We start from the raw sequence: 21,056 nt of genomic DNA on the forward strand, positions 1-21,056 counted from the left end.
AGGCACTGGGTTGCTCATGGGCACTGGGAGTATTTTAGGGAAAACTGTCCTGGCTGCCATGCAACTGTCAGTGCAGCAGAGCAGAGCCGGCGGACCTGAGGAGCAGCACCGTGGGATGTCCCTCCCAAAATGGTAGCTGCCTCAAAGGAGACAGTTATGAAGGAGGAGGTGGCATCCATTTTGGGAGGGACATTTGTCAATAGTATGAAGCGAGCAGGTGCGAACAGCGGTGGCGGCTGGGGGCTCCCCTGACAAGAGGTTGGGGTGGGGTAGGGGGGCCAGAAACTTTTTTGGCAGGTTGATGCAAAATTTGTAGTTACACCACTGTAGTGGGCGTCTCTTTTCATTTCTGTCTGGAAGCTTCATTTGAGGATATCAACACTTGCAACGCCAAACAACTAGCAATTGCATTTGCGCTCATCTCTGAATCAGGTCCTGAGTCACATCATTTATGGTTTTTCATGTTTTGCTAGGTTAGCCTAGCCAGGCATGCAACTAATGAAATCTGTGTGGCCCGCCTGGAATACATTGGTTCACCACAGCTCCGCAGCCGGCTGCGTCAGATGATGTAAAAAGTTTTTGTTTTTTTTTGTCCCCCTGAAATAAACCATACCAAATACCAACCCCCTTTAAAAACCCTGCGTTTGCCCATGACTTTGGTTTATGTTCCCACTGCTACGCTCATTGGCCCTCATTCCGAGTTGATCGCTCGCTAGCTGCTTTTAGCAGCAGTGCAAACGCTAAGCCGCCGCCCTCTGGGAGTGTATCTCAGCTAGGCAGAAGTGCAAACGAAAGGATCGCAGCGCTGCTACAAAAAAAGATTGTGTAGTTTCAGTGTAGCTGTAGACCTACTCCTAGCTTGCGATCACTTCAGACTATTTAGTTCCTGTTTTGAGGTCACAAACACGCCAGGCGTTCGGCCAGCCACACCTACGTTTTTCCAGCCACTCCTGCGTTTTTATCTGGCACGCCTGCGTTTTTTCACACACTCCCCGAAAACGGTCAGTTACCACCCAGAAACACCCACTTCCTGTCAATCACTCTGCGGCCAGCAGTGCGACTGAAAAGCGTTGCTAGAGCTTGTGTAAAACTACATCGGCTTTTGTGAAAGTACGTCGCGCGTGCGCAGTGCGCACCATACGCATGCGCAGAATTGCCGATTTTTAGCCTGATTGCTGCGCTGCGAACAACGGCAGCTAGCGATCAACTCGGAATGAGGGCCATTGTCACCCTGTTGCATCACCCTGTTCCCATTGTCACCCTGTTGCATCACGCTCTACCCGCAGGATGTATAAAGGTGACATTTTCATAGTTTGTAGTAGGTGCACTGCATCATTGCCACCTGTATAGAGGGCTGCACTCTCTGCAGCAATGACGTTACTGTATGCCAGGCATTATAGTAGCCTCCACTGTTGGCAGCAGTTCCCCTGCACTAGTGACCTCCTGTGTATGACAAGCGGAGCACTTGCAGTCACCTCTATAGTACATAGCACAGCTACACACATGTACCGGCGGGGGCAGGAACACCCCCTCTCCCTGACTGGTCAGCCACCGCAGACAGGACGCAGCGCCGCCCCCAGCACCAGGGGAAGGGTGACCTCTGCCTGCATGTGAGAGCGCTGTGTATAATATTCCTGAGAGACGGTGCACAGCGCTGTACAAGTGACCGGGGACGGGAGCTGGGAGCATGGTGAGCGATACAGAGAGCCGGGCGGCAGGGCTCTCCCTGCCCAGGCAGCACAGTGCGGGGGAAGCTGCGGACAACTTGCGGCAAGGTGAGAACGGGACCAGGCACACTACCTGTATAACTTTGTCTGCTCCATGGCAGCTCACGCCCTGCTACAGCAGGCTCCAGTGTTAATGATGGCTCCGCTATTCGGGGATCACATAGGGATCTGCTGATGCTGCTGCCCTGGTCACACTGGTATCCATCTGTGCAGGGTAATGTCACTGAGCAATGCAATTCTATTAATGTACTTCTAAAACAATCTGATATTCCTCATATACACAGTCTATCGGTCCTAATAGTGTCTTAGTGAGTGAAGGTTGGTATAGAATTAGATGAAGGATGACTAACCCTGTATACTGGTTGCAGTGCTCTGGCTGGCTACATAGGGTCATTCAGCACGTGGGTGTGTGTACAAACTGCCAAGGTCACCTTACCCCTGCTGTGCCCACCCCTAGGGACAGGACTGTGCTGTGTAGATGGAGGCACTGAGTAATGCACAGTATTCCCTCACCTGTTATTAGTGTTAGTACTGTAAAGAGTAAGTTTTCTCATCATTCCAGTTGAAATGTAACAAAAGAAACTAATAAAAAGTAAGTTAAGGATCTCTTTTCTGAGCAGTTTGATGGATCACACATAACACCCATACTCTACTCCCTTCTCTGGCTGCCTGTGACACTGTGACTCTACTTCAAGATTAGCTTACTGATTTTCCAAGCACTACATAACTGTTACCCTACATAACCAGCCAGGGTCCAACGTACCTGAATGAGCTCCTGATTCCTTACTGCCCCACTCACTTCAATCTGTAGATGAAGGACTATTATAAGTACTTAGAATCTCCCTTAATTCATTTGGGGGTCAAGGTTTTAGCTTTGCGGCTCCATCTCTTTAGAGCTCTCTTCCCCGCACAGTTTAAGAGGCCTCCACTCTAGAATCCTGCAAAAATAGACACCATACTTACATGTTGGCCCCAACAGATTTCATTAATGTCCCTTTAGTCCATGGGTCTTCAACCTGCGGCCCTCCAGCTGCTGTGAAACTACACATCTCAGCATGCCCAGCCACAGTTTTGCTATTAAGGTATGCTAAAACTGAGGCAGGGCATGATGGGATGTGTAGTTTCACAGCAGCTGGAGGGCCGCAGGTTGAAGACCCATGCTTTAGTCCCTCTCATAAAAAAAACAAACAACAAAAAACAACCCATATGCTTAATTCTCTTTAATGTTAAAATTATTCTGTATCTTGTGTTTTTTAAATGCAAATGTAAAGCACTTTGAGTTCAATTGAAAAAAAGTTCTATATAAATAACATTTATTATTATTATTATGATTGCGATAAATAATGCAATTGTAGAATAATAAATATTATAAAATGTTAATGTGAACTCAGCAGCCTAAATTATCCTTTATATGATGAAGACTTGTTGGCGGTCATATATATTTAATAATGTGTGTCTTATACTGTACCTCCCAATTGTTCTGATTATGGACTTGAGGGTTCTGTCTTGCCACAGTAAATACAGCATTGTCCCACTCCTCTGCTTTGCAGTTTGCAAGAATATACCATTCAATGCTGCATAGCGGTAAACTGGTGCCATGAGGGGGGGGGGGGTTTGGGTGTATAAGGTGCTTTATGGTACAGACTCTATTGCCCCTATCCCAAACCTTGCATCATTCACAATGTTGGCCAGTGTAGTGTTTAAAAGCTGCATACCTATAGGGCAGGCTTTTTCAACCAGTGTGCCTGTGCCGCGACCAGTTGCAAGGTGTGCCGCGGAACCAGCGCAGCTTCCTGCACCTTCAGAGTGAACTGTTGGCCCGGGCTCTTCTTAGAGGATCAGTCGTTCTCCGGCCATGACGTATGCCTTGAAGACGCGGCGGTGTGATATCATAGGTCACGGCCGCTGCGTCTCGCCATCCAGCCAGCCCACCCGCCTGCATACACATCTTTCAGTTCCTGCCTGCATACACAGCTTCCATTGCCCACCCACATCCACACCTGCCCGACCGCCCGCTGCTCAGTATTCACAGCAATCCACTATGAACAACCCCCGCCACTGAGGGACAGGGAGGAGGACAGCTGACCAGTAGGGGCTAATATTTGTTTTTTTTTTTTTTTTTTCTCCTGTGGGGAACAACAGGATTTATGTGGGGAGAATAAGGATTTATGGGGGGAACAATGTGAATAATTCATGTGGGGAGCAATATGATTTATGTGGGGAGCAATGTGATTGTTTTTTCTGTGTAGGCCAATGTATGTGTGAATTTTTTTTTTTTTATGAGGACCAATGTGTGCTTTTTGTTTTTTTTCCTGTGGGGAACTGATGGTGTGCCTTGGCAATTTTAAAATATTGTTCGGTGTGCCGCGAGTAAAAAAAAAAGGTTGAAAATCACTGCTATAGGGTATAGGTGGTGGGATTACTGAGGCAGGTGAAGCAAAATCCCCAATAAGCCATGGCAACCCCTCCAGTCACTGTCCCGCGGCTGATACAGCAGCAGTAGCCGGGGACTGCAGGGAGAGCGCCTGGGAGCTGGCGCTCAGCCCTGTGACTCGCATCCACCCGAGTTCCCTGGCCAGGCCGGGGGCTCTTACAACGGTGCCAGAGCTTTCAGGACTCAGAGGGGAGCCATGACAGAGCTGTCAGGAGAGGAGCTGGCACTGAGGCAGGTGTCACAATCCCCAATAAGCAATAGGATAGCCCCAGGTGATATCCCCCCCCCCCCCCCCTCCCCCATAGTCTTTCCTTTTGTGAATAGTCAAATTCTATGAGTTTATTCAAAGGTGATAAATAGATGGGACGGTTACATTTTAGAAGGTGCCTCCTGCTGTACAGAGAAGTGCATGGCTACCGTCACTCCGCCACAATGTCCACTGGTGCCGAGCTAGTAGAGAGCGTGTGTTGTCCTACACTTTTGGCGTACTCCAAGGAACACTAAGCAATGTAATATACACTTCCATATGATAAAGGATTTCATACCAGATCAAAGTACTTTTATATTCATGTTAGTCAATGTGGACCTTTAGTAACAGTGTCGATTAGTTGTTGGAATAACTCATGCCCTTTATAAAGTATAGGGAAGCCATACATAGTAAATCACCAATAAATTCTGTTTGTACTGTGGTGATTATTATTATTGTTAATATTATTAGTAGTAATGTCATTTATTTATATACAGTAGCACCAGCATACTATGCTGTACAATTGATAATGAGAAACACTGTAAATTCTGCGTAAAATAAATGATCCACCTAAACATGATTTAATATATTGACGCTGACATTTCAGTTTTTGCATGTTGAAGGCAAGTATTACATGCACATTTAATTTATTTTGCTGGGTAACAGCGGAGAGGGAATATGGTTCTTTGTATTTTTAGCTGCCGTTATATGAACCCTCTCCCATTTGCTAGCTATAAAGTGACGGAATAACTTGCATTTTTAGTTTACTATAGTTTCATAGACACAGGTGGGATTTACAGTAGATATCCTGTTTTAAACATTTTAAAACTTGTTTTATCTCTGACCTGAGACTGGTCTGAACATGACGACAGCTGTTCAGTGCTACACTTTAACCAGTTGATTTGATCTAATTGAGAACACATGAGGAAAATTAAACACAGTTTTAATAAAAAATAAATAAAAAAAATCCGTAATTTTATGACAAGCAATATAATACAATACACACAGTATATACAATACACAATATAATACAATATAATACAATACAATATAACACAAAACACTACAAAATGTTGTCAGAATAAGGTGAAGATTCAGGTCAGTGGACGCTGCAGGCTGGGAGATTGGTCAGGACAAGCAGAGATAGAATCAGACCCCACAGAAAAACACACTGCTAGTGATGTAGTTATAATTAGGATAATGTCAGAGAACATGTTATTTGTTCTATTCATTCAAGCAAGTTGGTGCGGGACAGTGGACAGGGCATTGCTAAGGCCTCAAAGATAAGTTTGGCCCCTGCTTAGTTGAATGAAATTTGCACATTTAAAGGTTCGTTAACTGCAATTTATAAGTATAATCAGTGTTATTAACATTTAAAACCAAATAAAAAAAATGGCAGTTGGGGCTGTCTTTCACAATGTCTTAGAGTGCCTTGAGAAACCCTTTACAGAGAAACGCACGTTGGCGTAATGAGAGCCGATAATGCCGCCAGAAATTTATCGCACCACTCTGTTTCCCGGAGCTCGGCCAATGTAATGATGTGTGTCTATTTCCCGGCGAGGTGTCGCATGATTTAGACTAGAAAATGTCCGATGTTTTCGGACTGGCCGGAATGCGTCTTTTAGTATAGGAGGACCAGAGTGTCAGAGAGAGTCACCCATTGGCACACAAAAGTCCCATAATTAAAGCAACACACATCCTAAAATAAACCCCAGTCCTCCAGTACACACAAGCAGCTTATGCTGATTTAAATGATATACAGCATGGCTAAATTCAGTGTGTAATTGCAACTGTATCAGCATACCAAATTATGTTGCAGTGTTTGGCTGGTATACACTATAGCATAACATTTTGTATGCAGATACAGTTGCTATTCACACAGAATATAGCCATGCTGCATACCATTTTAAACAGCAGGAGCTGCTTCTGTGTCCTTTTCCCATGTCTTTGCTTCTCGATCTAGAAGCAATGTGATGCTTGGAAAATAAAAGTTGGCTAGTAATACATGTATCCGTCAGTCAGCTGAGTGGAGCTTATTTAAATGGCATTCTACGTGGAACATTGCGACCGATGGTTGTGACGTCCGGCCCTTGGTGCTCTGGGCCTATATTTGAAGGTAATGTTATATCTTCAACTATTTTTACATTTTCTCAAGATATTTGTGGTAAATCTAGATTGTTTCTCCTGGACTCTTATCCCTCTGAAGGCTTCTGTAAAAGGTTGTCCTCTGTAGTCAGAGGCTTCTATATATTTTTGAGTCTAGATACCTCAGCGGGCCAGAGATAACTAATTTGTAATTTTAACTAAGTTGCCTTATTATGTAGGACAATCTTTCCACAGTACACCTAAAACATTGATACAGAGATTAAATGGGGATTAGCCAAATCAGGATTTGGATTTAAAGATCGTAAGTGCTGAAATCTGTTTCCAAGAAAGACTATTCACTGTGACAGTTGAATAATGTAAAAGGATTGTTATACCCAGCTCGTACAAAGGAGCAGTAATCAACCTGAAGGCTGGGGGTCTTCAGGTCAGACGCACTTAGCAAGTATACGGTAGTGGTATGAGAAAAAAGGATACATACTGTAAGCAGCCCTCTGCCTTCCAGGATCAACCAGGGTTCTAGTCATACTGCACCTCAGCTTTCTCACACCACAAGGGCTTGGGTCCCTTTCTTAGCTGATGTGTAGTTGCTCAGCTTTCATCTTATTGCTTATATGTTTGTAATAATGGCGCTTATCGTCTTGATCAGTGTCGTGTAGTCCAAAATGTTCACAATATTTCTCAATACTGGTGATGAGATCTCCCAAAAATACGCTCCTCGATCTTCATCATTGGCTGCCCCTATTCTGGGCCCTGAGGTTCCACCACGTGTGTAAATCTGAAAGAAAATTAACACAGAATCTAAAAGTATGTGCCGATGCAGAAGTTTTCGTATAAAGTGCACACGTATCAAATGGCTAAATAAATAGAACATTGGATGATCCTTTCTATTCTCAGATTACCTTGGATATCCAACTCATCATGCCAATGTTTAACATAAATGAAAATATTGTGTAATGCTGATATAACTCAAATAAAGTAAACAATGTGATATAAGTGCCTGGGTACCAAATTTTCACAAACTTGTAACCATCACAACTGACTTGCATGCTTCACACAGAGTATAGTAATTGGCAAACAGCTCCCAAGAATAATAGTGAAAAAGGGCATAGTGTAACACAGATTTTTGGGAGTACCTCACACTACACTTGAATAAGTAAGCAGTGTACATAATAACAAGAGCAGGTAGGTCCACTGGAAGCAGACACAAATACGTTTAATCCTCTTATAATATCCTGGAGACTCCATTGCCAGGCAATGGTGGCAAAACCCACTCGTTAATCTGAATATCCTGGGTCTGCTTGCTGGTGTTGCAGAAGGTGGGACCCTTGCGTAATGGGTAATCTAGACCTGCCATGATTTCATACAAAATAACTGCTAATAATTTAAGTACTATTAGCGGGACAAACCAATATGCAATCAACATATCAGAAGTGGCTAGATCAGTGGTTCTCAAACTGTGTGGCATCGCACTCTGGGGTGCCTTGGGCTGGTGGTCAAGCACCAATTGAAATTATTTATTGTCAATGTAATAGGCAAAACCAGTGCTGGTGGCTGCTATTCATAACATATGCGAACAAACAGAAGCAAATCTTGTCTCTTACCACATAGTTGAACATAAAGATGACATATAAAGTAAGAGTTATGATAGACTTACCATGGTTAACTCTCTTCTATGAAGTACATAGGTTCCACAGGGAAACATCAGGGTGTAGGGATGGATCTGGATCCAGGCACCAACAGGTAAAGCTTTAGCTGTCCCAGGATGCATTGGGTCCCTCCTCTAAAATCCCGCCTCCAGGCACTGTGAGCTCAGTTTTGTTAACCAGTCCAATGCAGGAAGCAGGAGGGAGAGAAGGAACATTTTAGGCACATAAGAACACAATCTCACTGACAGGAGAAGGAACCAGAGGCCAATGCCTTACAAACCCAAAGAAGCTAGGTGCATCAGGGTGGGCGCCCTGTGGCACCTAAATACTTTAAAAGAGTCAACCATGATAAGTCTACCTTAAAGGGGCATACACACAGTAACTTGTGCTGTGTTCTAAGCGATCTAGGTTAGTACAGATCGTACACACAGCAATGTGTGCTGAGCAATTTGTGCTAACCAATGTTCTTTATGCACATGCTAGACAATCTAACTAGATCTGGCCTGCATGTGCTAAAGATCTGAGCATGCGATTACTATGGAGTGTACACATGGATCAATCCGTGCTTAATTTCGAAGCTTAGAAAATAGGCAAATATCACCCCGTGTGTATGAACCATAACTCTTACTTTCTGCAGCAGGGTACATAGATTTCTACAGGGAAACATCGGGGATATCCCAAAGCAGTACCTCAAGGGAGGGGATGCCCCTGAGCGGATATGAGAATCCATTGTCCAAAGGAAGTATCCTGGGAGGCAAAGGTATCAAAGGCATAGAACCTAATGAACGTGTTCATTGAAGACAACGCAGCCACCTTGCACAATTGTTCAGTGATGCCCCACGGCATGCCGCCCAAGAAGTTCCTACAGACCGAGTAGAATGGGCGATAATCGTAGCTGGAACTGGAAGATCGGCTCAAGTATAAGCTTGTGCAATCACCATTCTAATCCATCTGGCCAGTGTCTGTTTATTAGCAGGCCAGCCATTCTTGTGAAATCTGACTGTCTAATGGAAGCGGTACGGTCCACATAGACACGTAGAGCCCTAACCACATCCAAAGAACGATCTATAGCCGACAGGTCCGGACAGATAAAAGCCGGAATCACAATCTCTTGGTTAAGGTGGAAAGATGAAACCACCTTAGGTAGGCAACCACGCCTGGTTCGGAGAACAGCCCTGTCACGGCGGAATATCAAGAAGGGTGGACGACAGGATAATGCACCTAAGTTCGAAACCCTCCTCGCAGATGCAATAGGTCCACAGATGCAAGAGGCTCGAACTGTGCTTCTTGAAGAGCCTCCAATATAAAAGACAGATCCCATGGAGCCACTGGAGGGACTTAGGGAGGCTGAATATATATATAACACCCTGACAAGGCAGAAGTATGTACCTTGAGAGAGGCAAAATGAAGGACTAGGTCCATATCTCTTTGGATTTGGAGGCATCATAATTCTTAGCACACCAAGTGAAGTAAGCATGTCACACTCTGTAATATATTCGGACAGAAGCCGGTTTCCATACCTTCAGCATTGTCTGAATGACAGCATCAGAGAACCCTTTGGCCTTCAGGAGTGATGCTTCAAGAGCCATGCCATCAAAGCCAGTCTGCCCAGGTCCAGATGAAGACAAGGGCTCTGCTGCAGAAGGTCCTGTCGCTGAGAAAGTAGAAGTGGACGCTCTACCAAGAGTCCCTGGAGATCTGAGAACCAGTGATGTCTGGGCCATGCTGGAGCCACCAGAATGAGATTTTCTCCTCCTTGAACTTCTGAAGAACCTTGGGCAGAAGTGACACCAGAGGGAATATGTAAGGCAGGCGAAAGTTCCATGGGACTGCCAGTTCATCCACAAACGCTGCCTGAGGGTCCCTGGTTCATGATCGGAAGACCTTAATCTTGTGATTGTGTTGAGACGCCATGAGATCCACATCCGGTAGACCCCATCTGTCTGCCAGGAGATGAAAGACCTCGGGATGAAGAGCCCACTCCCTGGAGTGAACGTCCTGGCGACTAAGGAAGTTTGCTTCCCAGTTGAGAAAAATAATGTTACTGCACTTTCTATGGATCAGTGGATGCTCTTTAAAGGGTTGGCTGCTGGGAGCATGGCTGCACTACAACAATCCACTCTCAAATAAGATGTTCAAAGAGAGAGGGTGGTTGTTCCCTGCGCACTTCCTTTTAGAAAGGTGATAATATGAATTGCACAAAGATGATTTTCTTTTTATTGTATTAAACTGTTCTGTATCAATAGTTAGAGGTGCTTATAAAAATCCTGCAGTATATGTGATTTTAAAAATAAAATGGGGTAAATGGCTTTGCGTGCCTCCTAATACCTGTATACACAAGCACAACATACATAAAACACACTGATAGAGGTTCGGGGTGCTGCTAGGGGATCAAAAGCGTGGATTGCCGATCACATCGATCCCCTAGCAGCACCGCAAAGCAATCACAGCAGGCTGCAAAGGAAGTCTGCCGGCAGACACCTCATCTACCCTGGAAAATGGACACTTACCAGATGCAAGCGGTGACCCAGCCCCCATAGAAACCCCGGAGAAGGTAAGCAGAAACCTATTGCCTCACTCAGTGACATCTACAGGGGTCCATAAAGAGGGCAGCAAGCAAGTCTAGCAATAATTTTAAAGGGTGCTGTTTGGGACTATACAAAATAGTTACGCACAGCCAAAACAGGACTTATGCACAGAGAACCCAGGAGGGGGCTGTTATGATTTATACCTAATGGACGTACATAGCGATTTACAGGAGAACTGCACACAAAAGTATGATGCATTTAGCGTGTTTTGGTTACAATAACCTCTATCCGTGTGTTTTATATATGTTTTATGTTCGTTATATGTCGTGTTTGTGTATACTGGTATTAGGAGACACAGTCAGCCATTCACCCCATTTTAGTTTTAAAGTCACATATACTACAGGATTTTTATGAGCACCTGTAACTATTGATACATTTAATACAATCAAAAATTTTTTTATTTATCATCCGTATGTCATTCGTATTATTAGCTTTCTAAAAGAAGTGTGCAGGAAGCAACCACCCTTTCTCTTTTCCAAGTTGAGAACACTCGGAATGAACACCGCTGATATGGCTGGTAGATGACGTTCCGCCCATTGGAGAATTTTGGACACTTCCATCACTGCCATGCGGCTGTGAGTGTGCCCTGATGGTTGATATAGGCCACCCTGGTGGCATTGTCTGATTGTACTTGAACAGGCCTGTTCTGTAAGAGAGGGCAAGCCAGAGACAGTCCATTGAACGCTGCTCTCAAACAGTGTATTAATTGGATGCAGAGATTCCCTGGTTTAACATCCCTGAAATGAGTGTTGCTCTGTCACCGCTCCCCAGACATGAAGACTGGCATCCATTGTCGGGAGGATCCAGTTTGGAATCTAGAAGGGACGACCCATGCTTAATGGCTGGTCCTGCAGCCACCAGGTCAGCGACAAGCGAACCTCCTGAGTCAAGGAGATCATTTGAGATTTGATCCGATGAGGCAGGCTGTTCCATTTGGAGAGGATCAGTAGTTGTAGAGTACGGAAATGGAACTGAGCGTACTCGATCATGTTGAAGGACGACATCATCAGACCGAGCATTGTCATCGCCGAGTGTACTGACACCCATGGGCGATGAAGGAAGTTACGTATTTTGGACTTTGTCTGGGGATAGAAACAGTCTTTGACTGTGAGTGTCCAGAAGTGCCCCTAGGTGTACCATGCTCTGAGATGGAACCAGGGAGGACTTTTTCCAATTTATCAGCCAACTGTGAGTCTGAAGGAAGGTTACCCTCAGTTGGAGATGACTGAGGAGGACTTCCTGGCAATTTGCCAAAATCAGAAGATTGTCTAGGTACAGCAGAACTCTTATCGCCTGGCCACGGAGATGAGCCGTCAAAACGGCCATGACTTTGTTAAAGATGCGAGGAGCCGTAGCCAGATCAAATGGCAAAGCAAGTAATTGATAATGAAGGTTGCCAATAGCAAACCGCAGGATCTGCTGATGCGACTTGGCAATAGGAATATGCAGATATGCATCCTGTATATCCAGGGATACCATATAGTTTCCCAGTTCCATAGCCAGAACTATTGAACGCAAAGTTTCGATGCAAGACTTGGATACTCTCACAAACCTGTTCAACGATTTGAAGTTGAAAATAGGCCGGTGTGACCCTTGGGTTTTGGAACCAGAAACATCGTCGAGTAATAACATCTGCCCCTCTGGGACTGAGGGACTGGCAAAATCATTCCTGTGTGAAGGAGGGAGTTGACCACAGTTTGTAGAGTTTGCGCCTTTATCGGGTCTGATGGAAGGCCCATGATGAAATACTGATGAGGACGTCCCCCTCACCAGTATTTTATCATGGGCCTTCCATCAGATCCAATAAAGGCGTACGAACGAGATGGCATACCCGTGAGAGACAACTTCTAGCACCCAAGCGTCCAAAGTGGTAGTGTGCCAAACCTAAGCTGAGTGCAGTAGTTGGCTTCCCACCCTGGGGTCGCCCAGGGGGTAGTCCCGTCCCGTCAGGCTGCAGGCTTGTCAGTCTTTGTGGCAGGATCTTGGAATCCAGGTCCACTTTCCACGGTCTCAACTACAGAATACAGCTCGCCAGAATGGACGTAGCAGATGCCTTGGCGGCCAGCACTCCAGCCTCATGATGCTTCCTGATAAAGAAGCAGTTTTAATATGAGACAGGTATTGTCTGCCTTCCTCAGAGATATCATCGGGTAGCTTCTCCTCCAGTGCCTAATCCCAAGCTTCTATTGCCTGTGCCATCCACGAAGCAGCTATAGTGGGTATATGAGTAGCCCCTGTAAGGTAGTAAATAGATTTCAGGCAGCCTTTAATACAGTTAACTGTTCCCTCAGAGAGGTGACAGTAGTAACAGGCAGAGTGAATGACACCACGAGACGGGTGACACGAGAATCCACCGGCGGTGGATTTTCCCATTTGTTACAAATCTCTGGGAGAGGATATTGAGCTAAAGCCCTATTAAAGACAAGGAACTTCTTGCCTAGAGTAGTCCAGGGTTCCCGTCTGATGTCCAATAAATGATCAGAATGGGGTAATTCAGTTTTAACCACCTTCTGCTTTTCAAACTTATCATTTTTGTTTGCCACTGTAGTGGATTCCTCCTCAGAGAGTTGGAGAATATGCTTAATAGCATTCACAAGGGCAGGGACATCTAACATAGGAGCTTCTTCATTTGTGGCACAGGAGTCTGTGTCAAAAAGAGCTGTATGTTCCCCCATCTTTTCAGAGAGGATTGTGAGGAAGAAGTAGCCCGCTTAGAGAGAGTAGTGACACATTTGTCTTATGTCTAGTCAGGGACTGATTGAGTTGTTGAAGTTGATTAGACAAATTATCCGCCCACGGCGGATTCACCATAGGGACTATTTGAGGAGGTAGTACCACAGACAGACCCACAAGGGGCGCAAGTCATTCCACTAGAGTACTCAATAATGATGAGAAGGCTGCCCATGGTGGCTTCTGAGCAGGGGCAGGAGTAGCGGACTGGCTGGGAGGTGTATAACAAACAGCACAGAGGCTGTCATGTAACATGTCCTCACACAAACCGGCTGAGCACACTCTGCATGACAGCAATACAGGGGCTTTTGCCTGTTTGTTCCCTTTCTTGTTAGACATAATTATGTAAACAAAGTGGACGTATACAATACGATAAATGCAATAGGTACAGAGTATGTTGTGACTGTAACACAGATATAATTTACTTATATATGCATATATATATAAAACCTGTGTTCACATGTAAATCTAACCCAAAATGCACCTCAGCCGAGGGAATAGAATATCGGAGATAGATATCTGAGATACACTGAAAGTGAAACCAGACAGCAGATAAAGGTACTCGGTCACACACAATGCTGAAATTATATTATCATTAATACTGCAAAGGACCCTTATATCACAACACAGCCCTGAGGCTGGAGGATAATGCAGAAAACTTGTACAAATTAACTGCAGGGAACACTTATCTCAACTATCACTGCATTATGAGACATGTTGGATACTTAAGTGTATGTAAAAAGCAGTCCTGTTGAGGCGTTTCTACAGGGAGACGTTGCCCAGCAATCCCGGAGACCTGCTGCTGCTATGCTGAAGATGGCTGCCCGGGTCTCTGTGAGGGAAGGAGGGAGAAAGGGTGGCAATCTGCAGCAGATGGCGCCCAGAGCTGGGGGAGGGGCTACAGATCAAGTGCTTCCTCCCCTATGCTGGTCTTCCACCCCAGGTACTACAGGGCCTTACTAAATAGGTGTTAATACACCTAGACCTGTGCCCTTGTGTCAGCCACGTGATCCCAGTAAACAGCCACAGCGGAGCCTTGCAGCTGCTGAGTCCCCACCGCAAGTACCCGGGCAAGCCAGCTGAGTATGGGGGATAATGGAACAGCAGCGCTGAAGTCACCCTGACTTAAAGCGCTGCAAGCTCTGGCAGAAAAAAGTAGATTCTAATTAAAAAATAAAAAGCTTTTAGGGCTGCCTGCGCAGCCCCCCTGTTTAGTGACTGCTACTGCAGGCACCAACTTTAAAATAGAGCTCACAGTGCCTGGAGGCGAGGCTATAGTAGAGAGACCCAATGCTTCCTGCGACAGCTAAAGCTTTACCTGTTGGTACCTGGATCCAGATCCATCTCAACACCCCGATGTTTCTCTGTGGAAACCTATGTACCCTGCTGTAGAAACAATTTTTACTTAATTTAATATCTACATTTCTTAATCAGAAATGTTTGGTCTATGGGTGACGTGAAAAAATTCTCTAGGGCACTTGATTCAATAAAGTTTGGGAACCACCTGGCTAGATCAGTGATAGGCTGCCACATAGATATGTAGGGTAGTTTAGCTGTCTTTGTTAATTTCAGGAAGGACACCAATGTCATGAGCCAAGATCTGATTGAGGGAAGAAACCCAGAAGATGAAGATGCAGTGGTAAAGCTAGGTACTTTCCATGCAATTCTATTTTCGGTTACACTTATGCTCAAAAGTCCCAAATTGCTAATTTGCGTGTACACACCTTCCAGTTTGCGATTCACAAAAGTCATGTGTCTAAAATATCTGAAAAAGATTGTGTTTCTGTACACACTTTAAATATATCAACTGCGCCGCTGCCAGATGTGTACACATAGCATAATGGGCTTGGATTTAACAGCACTTACACAAACATACAGGAACTGAACTGATAGCACCACCCATCTTCTACAGTAGTGCTCAGTGTAGAATATGTTCTGTTAACTCCTTCATCATGATTTTTACCAAGAAAAAAAAGCTTGTGCTTGTTGTATTATTGCTATGGTGGCCGTATTCCAATGCATAAAAAAAAAAAAAAGCGTAGTTGTTGGATGAAGAATGGCAAGACTTCTATTCCCATATAAGATTTGTGACCATAATTCTGATGGTTTAAGGCGTTTTCTGCATATTGATGACTCTAAATTCCAGGAACTTCTCCAACTGGTCACCGCGCCGCTCCTAGAAAAGGATAGCTATTTTAGGAGATCCATTTCTGCAAAACAGAGGCTGGTGACTACATTATGGTTTTTGGCTACTGGAAGGATATTGGTTGTTCTGGGGTATAGTACTGCTATATATTCTCTAGCTCTGGGAGAGATAATACCAGGGACCTGTGAGACCATCACTTAAGTTCTTCAGGAGCAATACTTGAAGATAAATGCATGTAAATCAATGTGTTGATTTTCTGAGATTTTTAATGCATTTGACCCCAATGGTGTGGACTTTTTATTTATTTATTTTTTATTCCTACACAGGGTATTTACAAATAAAGGTCCTGATCTGAGGGGACTGCCCCAGCAGTCAGTTCCTGTGCCCAGTTGCTGAGGGAGGGGGGACACATTTCTGCTTGCAGCCTTCCGAGCAAAAACTCAGTGGTTTGAGCACCCTATCCGGGAGTTTAGAGGAGTCTCGCTGATATATGCTGCTAAACCTGGTTTAATTGGGTGCGATAATTAATGGGCATTAGCGCGGCTGTTATAACACTTGATATTAACACTTAGTGCTAGATTTTTTTTAATTAAACAGCTTGTGTGTGTGTGTGTGTGTGTGTGTGTGTGTGTGTGTGTGTGTGTGAGATTCTTTGTCAGATGCCTTTCCTCTTTTCACAATCTAAAGGAACTACTACAAAGATGTAATTTGCATACCCATAAAGTAATAAAAATCCTTAACTCAGTATTTTATTGTAAAAAGGGCCATGTAATGAACTGAACTGATGGGCTAAATTTATAATGGTAAACTTTGATGTAAAATAAGACATTAAATTATGTTCCACAAGATTTGTTAACCTTATAGTATGAGACTGCTTTGTTCCAGATAGTTGGATAGCTCAATATTTGCTAGCACACGTATGATGCGAGAACTTGATCTGCTTCTGCATAAACGTTACTAGAGGGCCTTTTAGTTTCATCATGCCCTAACATATGTGCCTGTAGGGGATGGAATCTAGGAATGTATCATGCTTATGGTTACATTTTTGAATCGTTACTGCAGAGCTTTGTCCCTGTTATAGAATATCAGAGGAATTTTATATGGCTTGACAAGTTTGGTTGAAAATGGAGGCCATGTTATACTGAATAATTTGTGTATAAAACTATATGTGAATACACAGATGTGTCCTCTTACATCTCTGCTCCGTGCGCTACAAGTTGTGTCACACAGAATGTGTGAGTGTTGTGTAACATGGTAGTGCAGAGCGTCTATTTTTTATTTTATTTTATTTTTTAATGTGTCATGCCTATATTCTATGCTAAGTAGACAAGAAGTCTTCACAACCTCTGTTGGTAGTGGAAGAAGCAGCTCTATTGCTAATCAGGGAGGAGCTCTGAAACTTGAAAGGTGTTGTGTAGTTGCCTCAAAAAAGGCGTTGTTGTTGTTGTTGTTGTTGTTGTTATTGTTATTATTATTATATTGGGGTTTTGTATGAGCTGCCAGCTAGCCTGCAGAAATAGTGGAGCTAACTGCTTTGGGGTATCCGGTCACATGGCCAACCTGTAACCATGTTGACAGTGTCGAGATAGGAGTTTTGACATTGTTCAATGTGTCGACAGTCAACATGTCAACATTCTCAGAATGTTGACATGTTGCAACAATGTCAACATTGACAACATTTCACATGGTGACATTTCCATTCTCAGAATGCTGATGGTTGGGTGCTGCTGGGATGTAAGGGTTAGGCACTACAGAGAGAATTAGGTGTAAGGGAAAAATACCTCAACCACCGCTCCTCAGACACCTGCATTAGAAGTGCTGCATAGGGACCCCAAAAGCTGCACTGGAGCCACTGCAGCCGTTGGGGACAGGTAAGTTACCGCTGGGCCACCAAGGATGTTAGGTCAACACTCTATCTTGTTGACATGTCCTCTATGTAGACATGATTAATGTCTGCATGGACACTGTTGACATTTGCATTGCACCATTTCAACCCTATTCACATTTTCATGTCAACCTTATGCATGTTGACGTGAGACCTATTGATTTAGCATACCACACCCCTGTTCTGGGCCACACCTGCCTTGCCTGTTTAGCTCATGCTGGGAAAACCTACACCAAATCGACACATAGTAGAGTCTACTTGGAAATTGAGTTGTTTTTCCTACACACCATTTTAGGAAGAGCGCTCTGTCTCTTTACCTTTCTGTCTGTGTCTGTCTTTCTCACAAGGAACCTTACTATGTTTAAGTTCCCAGGCTCCCAAGTTTTGGGGAGGTCTCCTGAAACTCCTGAGAGAGTAGAGTAGAACAGCCTCCCAGATACTTCCCTGGGGAAGTTGGTGGTCTGCGGTTCCCCATATTACGATTAATCGCGTCATCATGGCTACACTGCTCATTGCTGCTGTACAGTGGCTGAGTGGCCCTGTGGTTTCCCATGCTGACCTGTCCCGTGTCGACATTTCCACTGTGTCGATCTTTTTCCCATGTTGACCAATAGTGGTGGACCTATTAACTGTCGACCTACCATTCGGATACCCAATCTGAATGATATTGTGGCATAATGTATATGAAGGATTTTGTTTTATTTATGAATGTATCCTTAAAGTAGAAAAAAAAGGTGTATAGTTGTAAAACACTAAATTGCTTTAAGTAATTTTACTTTGACATTTCTTGATACTGTTGTGCTTGAAAGTTTGTGAATGTTTTGCATATATTGATAACAGTATACATTTCTAGATATTAACAGTGTGTCTGAACGAAAGGAAGACAACAAAGTAGCTGCCACAGGGGAGACTAAGGAAGATGGCTTTCAGGATTTATTTAATGTGACAATTCAGATACCTGGAGGAGATGATGTTGAAATACAGGTAAGACTCTCATTTGGCGTGATCACATTTAAGTTGGCAATATGCATTCTGCCTTCATTGGGTTAGTGTGTGGAAGGAATGTTTTTTTTCCTCTTGCTTGGATGGAAGTTGGGGTGATGGGGTTTGGAAAGAAATAGGGGGGCTATATGGGTTCCACCCTGCAGACCATTCTATCCTACTTTACTAGCCCTCTAACAAGGTTATTGACTACTTTTATTATAGAATAGAGGTCTATTCTACTTATGGCATCTATTCTATTTATTATAGAGAACCACTGTATATTTGGTGGAGAATTATTCATGTTGTGATCCAAGTAGGCAGGCATTTTAATTTTCCTTTGTATTTTACTGTTTTGCTCCATTATATGGTACTTTTGTTTGTAGAATGTGTTACTTGATTGGGCTATTTTTTGCTACGTTATGATATTATATCAGAATTAATTTTTATTATTTGTTTAAAATATAATTGATGGTGCCTTGTCTCTTTTTCTCTAACGTCCTAGTGGATGCTGGGGACTCCGTCAGGACCATGGGGAATAGCGGCTCCGCAGGAGACAGGGCACAAAAAGTAAGCTTTTAGGATCACATGGTGTGTACTGGCTCCTCCCCCTATGACCCTCCTCCAAGCCTCAGTTAGGTTTTTGTGCCCGTCCGAGCAGGGTGCAATCTAGGTGGCTCTCATAAAGAGCTGCTTAGAAAAAGTTTTTTAGGTTTCTTATTTTCAGTGAGTCCTGCTGGCAACAGGCTCACTGCTACGAGGGACTTAGGGGAGAGAAGTGAACTCACCTGCGTGCAGGATGGATTTGCTTCTTAGGCTACTGGACACCATTAGCTCCAGAGGGATCGAACACCGGCCCAGCCATGGAGTCCGGTCCCGGAGCCGTGCCGCCGACCCCCCTTGCAGATGCCGAAGTTGAAGAGGTCCAGAGGTCCGGAAACAGGCGGCAGAAGACTTTCAGTCTTCATAAGGTAGCGCACAGCACTGCAGCTGTGCGCCATTGTTGTCGGCACACTTCACACCAGCGGTCACTGAGGGTGCAGGGCGCTGGGGGGGGCGCCCTGGGCAGCAATGTATAATACCTTTTTCTATGGCTAAAATACATCACATATAGCCCTTGAGGCTATATGGATGTATTTAACCCCTGCCATATATCGCAAACTCCGGGAGAAGAGCCCGCCGTTTTAGGGGGCGGGGCCTATTCTCCTCAGCACACAGCGCCATTTTCCTGCTCAGCTCCGCTGTGAGGAAGGCTCCCAGGACTCTCCCCTGCACTGCACTACAGAAACAGGGTAAAACAGAGAAGGGGGGCATATTTTGGCGATATTTTTATATATTAAGCGCATATAACAGAAACAACACCTTTTAGGGTTGTTTATATACATTTTTATAGCGCTTTGGTGTGTGCTGGCAAACTCTCCCTCTGTCTCCCCAAAGGGCTAGTGGGGTCCTGTCTTCGATAAGAGCATTCCCTTTGTGTCTGCTGTGTGTCGGTACGTGTGTGTCGACATGTATGAGGACGATGTTGGTGTGGAGGCGGAGCAATTGCCGGTAATGGTGATGTCACCCCCTAGGGAGTCGACACCGGAATGGATGGCTTTAATTATGGAATTACGTGATAATGTTAGCACGCTGCAAAAGTCAGTTGACGACATGAGACGGCCGGAAAACCAGTTAGTACCTGTCCAGGCGTCTCAGGCACCGTCAGGGGCTGTAAAACGTCCCTTACCTCAGTCAGTCGACACAGGTACCGACACAGATGAATCTAGTGTCGACGGTGAAGAAAGAAACGTATTTTCCAATAGGGCCACACGTTATATGATCACGGCAATGAAGGAGGCTTTGCATATCTCTGATACTGCAGGTACCTCAAAGGGGGGTATTATGTGGGGTGTGAAAAAACTACCTGTAGCAGAATCAGAGGAATTGAATGACGTGTGTGATGAAGCGTGGGTTAACCCCGATAGAAAACTGCTAATTTCAAAGAAGTTATTGGCATTATACCCTTTCCCACCAGAGGTTAGGGCGCGCTGGGAAACACCCCCTAGGGTGGATAAGGCGCTCACACGCTTATCAAAACAAGTGGCGTTACCGTCTCCTGATACGGCCGCCCTCAAGGATCCAGCTGATAGGAGGCTGGAAACTACCCTGAAGAGTATATACACACATACTGGTGTTATACTGCGACCAGCAATAGCCTCAGCCTGGATGTGCAGTGCTGGGGTGGTGTGGTCGGATTCCCTGACTGAAAATATTGATACCCTGGATAGGGACAGTATTTTATTGACTATAGAGCAATTAAAGGATGCTTTTCTTTATATGCGAGATGCTCAGAGGGATATTTTGCACTCTGGCATCGAGAGTAAGTGCGATGTCCATATCTGCCAGAAGAAGTTTATGGACGCGACAGTGGTCAGGTGATGCGGATTCCAAACGGCATATGGAAGTATTGCCGTATAAAGGAGAGGAATTATTTGGGGTCGGTCTATCGGATCTGGTGGCCACGGCAACAGCCGGAAAATCCACTTTTTTACCTCAGGTCACCTCCCAACAGAAAAAGACACCG

General features: G+C 44.6%; 1 protein-coding gene across 2 annotated transcripts in view; it reads left to right on the forward strand.

Moving 5' to 3' along the window:
- Positions 1–1,496: 1,496 nt before the first annotated feature.
- The window catches only part of LOC134887037 (clustered mitochondria protein homolog), a 143,032-nt gene continuing 123,472 nt past the window's right edge, over positions 1,497–21,056 (forward strand). For both annotated transcript variants that reach the window (XM_063913185.1, XM_063913186.1), the window contains exons 1-2: positions 1,497–1,775; positions 18,363–18,493. In XM_063913185.1, coding sequence (XP_063769255.1) covers positions 1,688–1,775; positions 18,363–18,493 — 219 coding nt within the window. In that variant the 5' untranslated portion in view covers positions 1,497–1,687. The remainder of the gene's footprint in view (positions 1,776–18,362; positions 18,494–21,056) is intronic.

The sequence above is a fragment of the Pseudophryne corroboree genome, chromosome 1, assembly GCF_028390025.1.
Source record: "Pseudophryne corroboree isolate aPseCor3 chromosome 1, aPseCor3.hap2, whole genome shotgun sequence".
In the NCBI taxonomy this organism is placed as follows: Eukaryota; Metazoa; Chordata; class Amphibia; order Anura; family Myobatrachidae; genus Pseudophryne; species Pseudophryne corroboree.